The following is a 13,499-nucleotide window of genomic DNA, read 5'->3' on the forward strand; positions in this document are numbered from 1 at the left end:
AAAGTAAAGAGGAACTCAAAAGCCTCTTGATGAAGGTGAAAGTGGAGAGTGAAAAAGTTGGCTTAAAGCTCAACATTCAGAAAACGAAGACCATGGCACCCGGTCCCACCACTTCATGGGAAATAGATGGGGAAACAGTGGAAACAGTGTCAGACTTTATTTTTCTGGGCTCCAAAATCACTACAGATGGTGACTGCAGCCATGAAATTAAAAGATGCTTACTCCTTGGAAGGAAAGTTATGACCAACCTAGGTAGCATATTCAAAAGCAGAGACATTACTTTGCCAAAAAAGGTTCGTCTAGTCAAGGCTATGGTTTTTCCTGTGGTCATGTATGGATGCGAGAGTTGGACTGTGAAGAAGGCTGAGTGCTGAAGAATTGATGCTTTTGAACTGTGGTGTTGGAGAAGACTCTTGAGAGTCCCTTGGACTGCAAGGAGATCCAACCAGTCCATTCTGAAGGAGATCAGCCCTGGGATTTCTTTGGAGAGAATGATGCTGAAGCTGAAACTCCGGTACTTTGGCCACCTCATGCGAAGAGTTGACTCACTGGAAAAGACTCTGATCCTGGGAGGGACTGGGGGCAGGAGGAGAAGGGGACGACAGAGGATGAGATGGCTGGATGGCATTACTGACTCGATGGACGTGAGTCTGAGTGAACTCTGGGAGTTGGTGGTGGACAGGGAGGCCTGGTGTGCTGCGATTCATGGGGTCGCAAAGAGTAGGACACGACTTAGCGACTGATCTGATCTGATGCTTTGTTGTTAGGTCGCTCAGCCGTGTCCGACTCTGTGACCCCAAGGACTGTAGCCCACCAGGCTCCTCTGTCCACGGAATTCTCCAGGCGATACTGGAGGAAGTTGCCATGCCTTCCTCCAGGGGATCTTCCCAACCCAGGGACTGAACCCGTGTTTCCTGGGTCTCCTGTATTGGTGGGCAGGTTCTTTGCCACTGAGCCAGCTGGGAAACGTGTTCTTATTATTCTCTAATTGGCAGCTTTCCTTACCTTCACACACAGGGCAGCACTCCCCTTCGGGCATGTAGTATCTCTCACAGCTCAGCTCACCGCACTGGGCAGTGAAGCAGATGGAAACACCCCCTTGGCATCGACAGAATCGACAGTTGTCCATTCGAAACATGTCTCCGTCACCGTACTCCACGTTGTTGAACACGCAGGCTGGCTTTGTTTCTAGAGGAGTTAAAACAAACAAAGCATATTCAGAGTCATTTCTGAGTGGTGCCCTTTCATGTTTTTCAAACAGCCTCTAGAAAATACTGCACAAGGTTAAAATTTAATGGAATTTTATTAAACTCAATATAATTTTTTTACAACAGAAGCAATAAAGCTATGTAAAGTACTATAAAATAAACAAAACACATCATTATCCCCATTATAACAAGGAATCAAAATTCCCCTTAGTAAAATCTATACTGGCTTCTCCTTACCCCAAATGAAAGTAATTATTTGACCATGAAACTGACATTTCTGATATGTGCTTTAAAAAGATTTAGTTTTGTTAAACAAAATGTGTGTTTTGCTAAATCACCATCTCAAGTAAACGATTCTGAATCCACATTACGTTTTGTTCTGCCTCAAAAAATTTATTTAGGCCTGTTAGGTTATGTTTCTGTTTCTCCAGTGTTTTCTCTGAAATTCTTTTTTCTATTTAGTTAATAATCAATAATTATAATAGTGCTTGGCCTTTAAAAAACACTTTCTACATACATTACTTCACTTAATCCCCAAAACAAAGGTCTGATGTAGAAATACTTATCCTGAGTGTAGAAGTGAGGAAATCCTAGGTAATTTGTGCAAAGTTACATATTTAGCAAATGATAGAAGCCAAAACTATAGCTCTTCAACTAAAATCTTGTACTCTTCCCACTGTGTTTCAAGACTATGCTTTCTGCTAAGTACTCAAAACCCTGCATTTAGAATGATAATGATATCAACGATTTAAAATTTTTCTCTGCACAAAAACACTCTCCTCTAAATCTACTCCTTATCTCTAATTTTGGTTGACCTAAAAGAACTCCCTCCAGATACAGACATCAGAAGAAAAGGAAAACTACAGATCTATAGCTTTTATAAATATAAACATAAAAATACTCAAAAAAGTACTACCAGACTGAATCCAGCAGCATATAAAAAATATCATATACCAAGTGAGATTTATCCCAAGAATGCAAGGTTGGTTTAACATCCAAAATCAATTAATGTAATTAATTGACTATAATGTAATGTAATGTCTATAGAATAAAGGACAAGACCATAGGATCATCTCAACAGACAAAGAGAAAACATCTGAGAGAATTCAACACCCTTTCATGATAAAAAAACATTCAACAACTTAGCAGTAGAGGTGTTAAACAGCAGCTTGATAAACGGCATCTATGATGTTAGCACATCATACTTAATAGTGAAAGCTGAATGCTTTTCCCCTTACTTAGCTCAGGATTAAGACAATGATGTCCCCTCTAACCACTATGATTCAACTCTGTACTGGAGGCTCCAGTCAGGGTAATTAGGCAAGAAACTGACATAAAAAGCACCCATATTAGAAAGCAGGAAAACTCTAATTACCAACAAAATGATTTTGAATTTAAAAAGAAGAAATCTACTAAAAAACTATTAGAACAAAAAGTTTAGCAAGATTTCAGGGTAAATCTGCAACTCCAATAAACTGTATATCTACATACTAGTAATAAACGACCTGAAAATAAAGTTAAAAAATTGCATTCACAGTAGCATCAAAAAGAATAAAATATTTAATAAGTCTAAACACAAAGTACAATACTTGTACTCTGAACACTAAAAAACATTGTTCAAAGAAGATATAGAAGCCCTAAGTAAATGAAAATACATTCCATATTCATGGACTGAAAGATAATACTGGCAAGATGAAAACATTCCCCCAATTGATCTACATATTCATTCAATCTCTATCAAAATTCTAGTTTTTTCTTTTGCAAAAACTGACAAGTGAATCCTAAAATCAGTAAGAAATTCAAGGAACCCAGAATTGCCAAGACAAACTTGAAAAGAAGAACAAAGGTAGAGGAGTCACACTTTCTGATTTTAAGACAAACTACAAGGCCACAGTAGCAAGACAATGTAGTACTTGACATCAGGATAAATACAAAGTTCAATGGAATTGATTAAGAATTTAGAAATAAACTCTCATATTTTGTGACCTTTAACAATGGTGCAATCTGAAATTTGACATATGTAAGAACTTGTATCCAGAAAGAACAATAAAAATAACCCAATTGAAAAATGAGCAAATATTTGAACAGAAATTTATCCAAATAAGATACAGAAATGACCAATAAGCACTGAAAAGATGCTTAACATCATTACTTATTAAGGGAATACAAATCAAAGCCACAATGAGACATTGATTCATATTGTAGGATGGCTAAGATGAAAAAGACATAGATAATAACAAATATTTATGAGGGTGTGGAGAAATGGAAACTCTCATACATCTTGGTGAGTGCAGGTGTCTTGAAAAAACTGTTTGGCAGTTCCTCAAAATATGAAACAGAATTACCAGAGGATCCAGCAATTCTACTCTTAGATACACATCCAGGAGAAATGGAAACATCTACCCACATAAAACCTTGTACACAAATGTTTACAGCAATGTTATTCACAGTAGCCAAAAAACAGAAAAATTCTAAACATCAGCCAACTGATGTACGATACACAAAATATGGTATATCCATGTAATGGAATATTGCTTGGCCATAAAAAGGAATGAAGTTCCGATATATACTACAACATAAATGAACCTGGGGAACATTACGCTAAGCAAAAGAAGCCAGTCAAAATATACCACATGTTGTACAGGATTTTATTTATGTGAAAGGCCCATGATAGACACATCTACAGAGACAGAAAGTAGATTAGTGGTTTCCTAGTGCTGGAAAGTCTGGGGGACATAGCGGGTGACTTAAAGAGCTTGGGAATTCTGGGGGGATTGATGACAGTGTTCTAAAATTGTGATGACAATCGCGCAACTCTGCGAATACATTAAAAAATCATGGAATTGTGCAACTTCACTTGGTGAATTGTCTGGTATGTGTCTCTGTAAAGCTGGGAAAATAAAAGTAATTCCAAGGTAAAAAAGAAAAGTTCTCCTGAGCTAATGCAACCTATTTAAAAAGGTAGGAAAAACTGGATTATGACATACGTAAGCCATGGGCTTCTCTGTCCTAACATCATTTCTCCACATGTCACTTTGCATGTTTGAAATACATGAGATTTCCACTGCATTTTGAGTACATTTACATTTGTCTTGTACTTAGACAAACTAGTGTTAATTTGACTTTATAACAATGTTGTTGAGAATAGAGAACAAGTATTAACATCTACTTCTTCAATGAGGAAAATGAAATTTAAAGCGATGAGGCAGCTTGCCTAAAGTCTCATCATTAGTGTGAGATGATCTGTGTGCATGTATTTTCACAAAGGCAGTATATGTGCATGTCTGAACCTCTTCCCTAGCACTGGCTGGATATGCTATTTTTTTCCCCCCAGAAAATTCATGTCAGAAAGAATCATCTTATTACAGCTAAGAAGTCTATATGCTTTTACCTAACACACTAAACTGAGCTGGGATTGGAAGGAACTGGGCAGTTAAACCCCAAGTTCCAAAGTGCAGGAAATGAAGCACTTTTCACCAATCAAATTTGCATGCTGTGGAAGGAGGCAAAATACTGCCTTCTATCAAAATGCTGAGCTTCCGTTCAAATTGAAGAAAAACATTTTTTAAGAAACCAATCTATATTAATTACCTATTTGCCTTCATCAACCCAACGACCATCTGGGTGAAGCCACAAATCTTGGTGTGAGATTTGAAGAAGTGAGGAGGAAAGGTTGTGGTTGTGAACAAAGTGGCTCCAGATGAACTCGCTCTTATGGCGGGTTGTGTAGGAGCTTGAGTGGGAGGAGATGAGACTGACAAGAAAGCTAGGGCAGTTACGTTTCACTAGCATAGGCAGAGAGCAAGGGCGTGGAACTCAGAGAGATGGTGAGTCCCAGAGAACACAGCCTTGAAAACACAACTGATTCTTCAGGATTAAAAAAAAAAAAAATCACATGATATAATGAAATCCCTGTTTGCTGCTGAGACAAATTTAGAGAAGCTCTTCAGAAAAGTGCACAATAAAAATGGTTGGCAGTATCCTTTGAGGAGCAATGACCAATTACTTCTTCACCTGCTGGGGATAGAGGTGAATTTCAGAACTATAGGGAGGGTACCACTACCTCTGTAAGAGGACATTTTCCGTGGATGGAGAAAAGAATAATATTACAAATAGAATAACTTACTATGCAACTTGTACTTCTCAATGAATAAAAGTGCATATGCACTGAGATGCACAAAGTGTCTTTTTAAAGATTTTTGCATGTTTTTTTGTGTCTTCCCAATTAAATTTTATGTTTCTCCATTCTGGAATCTTCTCTTCCCTCTTTATTATATTCCAGAACTCCTGAAAAAGAATTTTATAGTATAGATTGCTAGTAAGTTCTATGGCCTGGCCAAATCATGCTGATTGGCAGATGGTGATAGACACATAATTTTAGCAAAGGAAAAGACTAAAATGTAGAACTTCACATCAAATGTGAAAATGGAGGGAAAAAGTCCAAATAAGTATACTTCTGTTGCTTTTTCTCTGTAATATCTCAGTGAAAAATGGCTGATGTCTTGCCTCTGGTCTTCTTTCTCTGGGGGTGAATGGTACGGGAACAAAGTAGGCAGACTTAATAAGTCAAAAAAGAGATAACCGCACGACAAATGAGAAATGTCTGAAAATTTCTCCATAAACCAACCACAAACTGATGGAATCACAAAGGCAGGGTACACGAGCTTCTAGATACGTGAAGGAAGAAACCACCTTTTCTGTGTGGGGGAAGCCGGGCGTGTGTGCTGGAGCATACTGCTAGAGGGTACTTCAGGATAAGAGAAGGGGAACAGTACTTGCAAAACACTGTATCACTCAAAATTAGCTTAGTAAGGCCTGCAGAACACAATGGATGCTCAATAAATGCATACTGCATGGAATATTCCTTTCAAAGTGCTATATACTCTCCACTACTGTAGAAGGAGACCTTGCATCCCTAGGAACATTATTGAGCATCACTGCTATACAATGTGTTCTCAACAGATGTTTTCATATTAACTTTTTTATTAACAAACTGAAGGTCTGAGATTTTTCTTTCCATGAAGATTTATCTATGTTGGCTGTGGTGGATCTTCGTTGCTGTGCACTGGCTTTCTCTAGTTTCAGCGAGTGGGGGTGACTCTCTAATTGCAGTGGTCAGGCTTCTCACTGCGGTGGCTTCTCTGGTTGTGGAGCAAAGGCTCTAGGGCACTCGGGCTTCAGTGCTTCAGGAGTTGTGGCTCCCAGCTCTAGAGCACAGGCTCAGTAGCTGTGGCGCACAGGCTTAGCGGCTCCGAGGCCTGTGGGGTCTTCCCGGCGCAGGGTTTGAATCCATGTCCCCTGTATCGGCAGGCAGATTCTTAACCACTGGACCACAAGGGAAACCCAAGGTCTGAGTTTTCTAGGCCCAAATTTTACACAAGGAGAAGCTGACTTTGGGTCTGGCTCTCCTGTGATTGATTGATTTTACATGTTAGTGTCTGATGCTGGAAGAGTCAGTGGCTACAACACTCAAATGGCTATGACACTCAAACCATGGTGTTCCAGTTTGGATTTCTGTGCATTTTTGTATGTTGGACACTTGATCATATCTAAGCAACCAAATGATCACTTCCATACTCTGAGCATGGATGACTTCCCTATTCAAACCCAAATGCCTCTAGAAATGAGTGAGCTGGGCCAGCGTAAGGCAGTAAGATGTACTGTTACCAAATGGAAGAGGACACACGTCCATCTAAAGTAGAGGCCGTCACTCAACCCCCAGTGACGGATGAAAAAACATGTTTTTGGGCCAGAGCAGACACAGAACCATTTCCCCAAGAAGATGTGGGACTATTCAACACTGCTGTGGAGGTCATCCTTCCAGGTGATGATACTGATGTCTCACAAGTTCACACAATAGGAACACAAGCTCACCACCTGCTCATCTGGTCTCTAAACAACAGGGTTCTCATTCAGCTACTACTGTGCTGGTCCTCCTTTCAGCCCTCGGTCACAGACTGCCACAATCCGATGGGCAACTCAGCCACCCCCCCACCCATACAAAACCAAACCCAACAGAAAAGAGGAGTGACATTTATGGAGACTGTTCTTCCCATCCATTCATCTAGGCCAATGTTTTCAAAACTCAGGAGTTCTTGAATTCCCTCTTTTTAATCTTCTGTTTTCACTATAATGCTTATCTTAAAAAAAATAATGTAAGCATATGGATCACCTGGATGGCAGCTAGGGAGGGGACTGAGTGCTGGCAGGTAAGCTCCGTTTCTTCACATGGGGTTAGACAGCAGCCCACTGTCTCCTGAATTGGGGTTCCCAGATCTACTCCAATACCTTCCTACATGTTGCGGGGGTACAGCAGTGGTGGGGGCTAAGGGGTTGGGCAGCATTCTCAAAATCAAGAAACAGATCTTCAGGCATCCAGGTTTCAGATGGGTGTTCAACTCACCCCTGAAAACTGCCTTCACAGAGGTGTATTTTAATATTTTGCTTTTACTTTTTATTGAGAAAAGCAGCCAGAGGAAATTGGGAGTAAAGCAACTGAGGACACAATTTACTGTGTCATTTGGTGCTCTCTTTTCAAAAGTTTCCGTACGAGGAGGATGCTGCCCTGTCTGGCAGGTTTCTTGTCTCTAAAAATAAGAGTTGTGGGTCCGATTCTATCTCCCTTTCCACTTTGATGGCCAGGATGCCGGGGGCCTAACCTGACATTTAACTCCAGCGATTACACAGACAGACGCTATGGCCTGCACACCTGTGGGCACTTCCTTTTTGCTTTTCAACTTTTACATACAACTGTACAGTCTGACTCTCTTTTCTCACGAATATTTTACCACTATTTTATTGTGTCTGCTCTTAGTGTAAAACTGCCTCAAATTCTTTGTGGATAAGTAAGGCTTTATATATATATATATATATATATATATACATATAAGGCTTTAAAAAATATGTATACATAAAATAGACCCCTGCTCTTCCGGGCAAGGATAATGAATTTTTGATAGGTAATACCTTCTAATGGGGATCTTATGACAATAGTATGATTTCACCAGGGCACTGGGTGCCAAATAATCAAATATATACATACACACACACAAATATGTGTATGGAAGGGAAGTGTGTGTATGTATGCCAAAAAAAGTGAAATACAGACTTTGAGATGGAATTCCGTAAATACTATCCTATGGAATTTTAAATCTTCAGAGTATTGTAGTTTCTAGCTTCACCTACAATTAATGACTAATGCAGTAACAGACAGACTATAGCAGGACAAGAAGTAAAGCAAAGATCACCCAACTAATTTATGGTGGCAAGAAAGAGGCAAACACCAGAAATTCTGTTACTGCTTTGTTGTCTCCACATTTTCCCACAGTAGAAGGCCTGTTCTTGAACTCAGGGCTCTATAAATGGGAGCAGGCCCTGGAGATTTATCCAAGGCCACTGAAGTTAAATAGGGGCAGTAATCAGCTGCCCAAACTGCATCACATAGGGGTGAGATGTAAAGTGAATGTCCTGATGAGAAGGCCTGACACTTGGGTTTCTATAATTAAGAAGCAAAGAAAGAAAGAAGAAAGATACTCCAGTTTCTCACCCAGCGGATACAACAGCAAGTTGTATTACTAGAGGTGTTATTTCCAGGGCATAAGAGACTTCAGATTAAAGTGTGGGGCAGTGAAAGATAGTGGATTCTCACAAAGTAACTCCTCTATGGGCTGACAATTAACAGCCACTCTAGAGGGAACTCAGACGATATGAATCAGATCACTTGCTTGCTCACCCAGCCACGTGTCAGAACCCAGGTGCCCCGCGAGAAACAGGCGATGTGCTAATGTCACAGACACAAGGATAGATTCCCTGTTTTCTGGCAGTTCAGATTCTAGGGTGAGAAAGAGACACGGAGTGGGGTGAGTACTAGAAGGAAGCACATCTGAGATGCTGGAGCCCAGGACAAGGACCAACTATTTCGGTCCCAATGGTATGAGTCAAATATTCACAGAATATCACTTTCAGTCAATTAGCTTCAGCAGGAAGTATCAGAGGCTTGGCCATTTGCTGGCAGTGAAGACATCACTACCGGCTGGATGATAAAGCAGGCGGGGAGAGGTACCGAGAAGAGTCTATGTGCATGGAGCCTGCCCTGTGCCTCTCCCTGCGTGCCTGAAGCCAAGAAGCAGCATCCTGCAGTGGCCAAGACGGTGAGCAGGAAGGAGGCACACAGAATCATAGAGACTGTTTGCTCTCGAAGCACAGTTTCTAGTGCTTCACATACAAAACCTCACTGCATTTACTGTTATTCTCTCCATTTGACAGATGTGGCAAATGAGGCTCAGAGACCAAAGGGATGGCCAAAGCTATACAGCTACTAAGTGGAGGAACTGATTTTCAAAATGAAGTCAATCAGTTCCAGTCCGTGTTCTCTTTTAACCACAAAGTCATACTGCCAGTGCTTCTTTAAAGTGGGAAAAAACCAGAACAAAACATGTAGCCTCTGGCCTAAAAACTACAGGACTCTGTGAAACAAGTCTGGACTTTTCATATAACCCTTTCTTGTTGGGGAGGGGCAGCTTGGGAGAAGGGCAGAAAATCTTCTGAACCCTGATTTCTTATAGGCAGCAGTTAAAATGGATGCTTCTATCTGTATAATTTGGTTGTATTTGTCCACATTCAAAGTCATTTTCCTTGTGTGTCTAAGTACTGACTAAATAATGCTCTCTAAAAATCACTGACATTTCACTTGCTTGAGTTTATTCTTTGCTTTTCTGAGAATTCTGATGGAGAAGCATGATTTAGGCTCTCTTCCCTTCTAGCATCTAAATTCAATAAACACCAGGCTGTCACACACCAAGCCCTCTGCTGAAAGGTGAGAGGGAGAGAGGTGGGTTTTACGTGAAGGAATCCTGGGACTGAAGAATGGCTTTTCTGGCCCACAAGTTTCCAGCTTTAATGAGGACACTACTACTGACTAGGGGCTGGCCAGAGGTGTTTCCTCTAGGCAGAAAAAGGATGAACTAGAGGAATACAGTCCTTTCTCTTTTCAAACTGTGGTCACTCTGTGACCTAACGCAGTGTGGCATTAGTTACACAGACTACCTCCAAGAGCCACGGGATGAGGTCTTCTGACTGGGAGAACACGGCCACGTTTTCTGCGGTCCTTTTCCTGCAACCCTAGAATTTCTCAACTACTGACACACAGCAGAGTATGACGGCCACGTGTAGTCTGCAATGACCTTTTCAAAAATGCCTTCTCTACAAAGTGGAATGAGGATTCCCTTCCTAACTTTCCCTACTGCGTGGTGGGATCTTGAGCAACTATTCTGAGTTTCATCAACTCCCTGAGCATGTTGTCTGTCTTTTAAAAAGACAGAAGTGGCTAGATTGAACCCTCCCTCCTCCTCCTCCTGCATAAATGTATACTCGCTGAGAACAAGAGAAACCCCACGTACCATTAACACATTCAAAGACATCACAGCACTTTCCAGGTGTCCCATCTCCACGAGAGACTATGCGGGGAGTGGATCCCACCTCACACACGGGGAAACCACATAAGCCAGAGAGACACTCGCATCTGAAACCAGAGAAAAGGGAAGGAAAACCCCGTGAATAAACAGCACAGAAGTTGGGAGGCCACAGAGTGGCCGGCACACTCTTCGCCCCTCTCCACGACACTGTCCTGTGTATCTGGCATCACCGGGGAGCGGGGAGTGGGTCCTAACGTAACCAGCATTCCAAACAACTAAGGCTCACCTCCTTAGTATACGCCCAGAAATTTAACATTAACCATTTGGACAGAAAAATTCCTAAAATGCATTACTTCATTTCTTACTTAACCAGACTGGTATTGAGCATAACAGACACTTTCTTGATGACTCAGGGCCATCTTTTTATGCATATACATTATTCTGTCTCTCCAGACATCAGTGATGCTTGGACGGGCTGACACAGAACGGTGCTCCTGCATTTTCTAATGATTCTATAATGCTGCTTTGCTGCTGTTGACCTTTAGGTGTTTCTCAGCAATGTTTCTGACTCTTCTTTCAAGTAATAGGTCATTAGTTTTTCAGCTTTTTTTTTTTTTTTTTAATCAGTGTGATTGTGCCTAGTAGCACCCTCCTCTGGAGCTACATTAATTTATAATTGTATAATAAAACATACAGATTTTGATTGAAGACCGAGGAGCTCTTTACAAATAAAGGGTATAAGCTGTAGCAAATGGATTTTGTGACAGCTATCTGGATGCTGAGAGTTTTAATGTTTTAGATTTTCTAAGCTGCATGTGTATATTCTTCTGAATGCAAACTACCTCTGTTGGCTCTCACCCTTAACTTTAATTCTCCTGCAAAATTTGCTTGACTGCAGGAAAATAAGAGGCAGGTTTAAAAAAAAAAAAAAAGAAGAAGAGAAAAAGATGTTGTCAACTGCCCGATGCTGATGTGTCAGAATGAAACTGGAGGCAGGAAATGAGAAGCCCAGTGCAGCAGGGCGTCAGGATGTGAATGTAACACAAGGGAGGAGCAGCCAGGCTCTGCCGGGACTCCCCTGGCAATGGAAGCGTGGGTCAGAGGTGGAGAGGATGACTAAGGGAGTTCCCAGGTCGACAGGAGTGAAGGGAAGGCCTCCTAAAAAGAGACATCCTTGCCGGAAGCATGTGGGTATTTATGTACCAGAGAGGTCAAGATTCGGGGAGGGTAACATTCCCAGGAGGGAAGAACTATTAACACCTCAATTCATTAATTCTGTTTTTTCTCTCTTATTTGATTGTTTTGTTCTTTTATTTTTCTTCAGATCTTTTCTAAAATAAAATGCCTGTCTTCCACAAGTACTTCCATAATCAGACCCAGAGACTTAATGACAATTTAGTTAAGTGTAGAACTAAAATAGAAATGAATTCAGATAATATCTGCACCAAAGATCATTAAAGCCACTGGAAAGGTGTGAGTGACCCCTCTGAGGCCTCTTCCTTGTGGGGAAATGGCTATACATGCTTTAGAGTGGAGTTGAGGGTGTTAGGTAATTAAGGTTTTGCTGCAGTGGTATTTCTGACTGTGATTTAGAATAAATGTTTGGCTGTTTGATGTGAGCAGAGCGAGGAGCTCTCAATTCATAATCTGTATTCCTACAGGACAATCACCTTCCACGGCTGAGTAAACATGAACTGAGCTTTTAGTCCCTGGAAAGGTTATGCGACCATCTCTCATTTTTATGTGCGTGGCCACTGCAGTTTTAAACAGATGATCATATTCCTGTGACATTATAGTAACAATATATCCTTTACATTTTCTGCACTTGACACTCTGTACAACTTTAACTTTTCAGAGTTCACAGACTAATGGGGAAAGAGCACTGAGAGGCCCCACCCTGATTCCAGTATCTGGATGTAATGACAATGAAAGCATCCTACAAGAACAGCTGACCAACCTTCCACATCTTTGGGGATTGGGTATCTTCTCTCCCACTGTTGGGTTCTAGGAAATCACTCTAAGTTAAACACCAGGGAGCATACGACCAACCAATAAATACCTCATCTGATGTCTTTTGACCTTTCAGAGATCTTTATTGAACATGCACGTGCACTTGTGTGCTAGGCTGTCAGAAATGACACCAACTTGAAAAACCTAAGTTCGCCTTAAGTCTATTCTCCCCCCTCTGTTGTTTAGTCGCTGAGTCTTATCTGACTCTTTTGTGATCCATGGACTGTAGCCCGCCAGGCTCCTCTGTCCGTGGAATTTCCCAGATGAGAATACTGGAGTGGACTGCCGTTTCCTTCTCCAGGGGATCATCCAGACCCAGGGATTGAACCCGTGTGTCTCCTGCATTGCATGTGGATTCTTCACCACAGAGCCACCACGGAAACCTGCTTCCCCCGCTTTTACATTTGACCTATCCCCATTTTTACATTTAACCTATTTCCCACTTTTTAAAATACTTCTCTCGTTTTTTTAGAGACCCACATGGGTTGTCTCTGGCATGCTGCAGAAGATCTAAAACTGCACGACTGCCTAGTAATCCACTGAAGAAAGGAAAACCCTTTAGGCTGAATTTTTATTTCTTAACCCAGAAGGACTGTGCAATACAGCACCAAGGATTCCGACGCTCTGGTTTTGGCCGCTGGGCTTGCTCCTGCTTCCTTCCCCTTCTTGACCAGCCCTTAGGCAAGCCCTCCGTAGTTACCGCCACCTTTGACTCCTCAGAATCTGAAACTAGTAGATATTCAAGACCACTAGCACCTTAAAAAAGAAGGAACTTATGAAGGAAACCAAAAAGGGAAAATCTGGGCTCACATAGGATATCTATTGAGCAAGTATCTATTAGGTTAAGGCTTTACAAAACTGCCTTCTT

At 41.3% G+C, this 13,499-nt stretch overlaps 1 protein-coding gene across 4 annotated transcripts in view; it reads right to left on the reverse strand.

The window, feature by feature from the left end:
• Positions 1-13,499, reverse strand: part of CRIM1 (cysteine rich transmembrane BMP regulator 1 (chordin-like)) — a 190,828-nt gene that overhangs the window by 81,440 nt on the left and 95,889 nt on the right. For 3 of the 4 annotated variants that reach the window (XM_010838618.1, XM_010838619.1, XM_010838617.1), the window contains 2 exons: positions 10,607-10,728; positions 1,006-1,188 (listed from right to left, as the gene is read on the reverse strand). In XM_010838618.1, the coding sequence (XP_010836920.1) occupies positions 1,006-1,188; positions 10,607-10,728 (305 nt within the window). The remainder of the gene's footprint in view (positions 1-1,005; positions 1,189-10,606; positions 10,729-13,499) is intronic. The other variant, XM_010838620.1, reaches the window with a different exon arrangement.

The sequence above is a fragment of the Bison bison genome, unplaced genomic scaffold (genome assembly GCF_000754665.1).
Source record: "Bison bison bison isolate TAMUID 2011002044 unplaced genomic scaffold, Bison_UMD1.0 scf7180017864100, whole genome shotgun sequence".
NCBI lineage: Eukaryota > Metazoa > Chordata > Mammalia > Artiodactyla > Bovidae > Bison > Bison bison.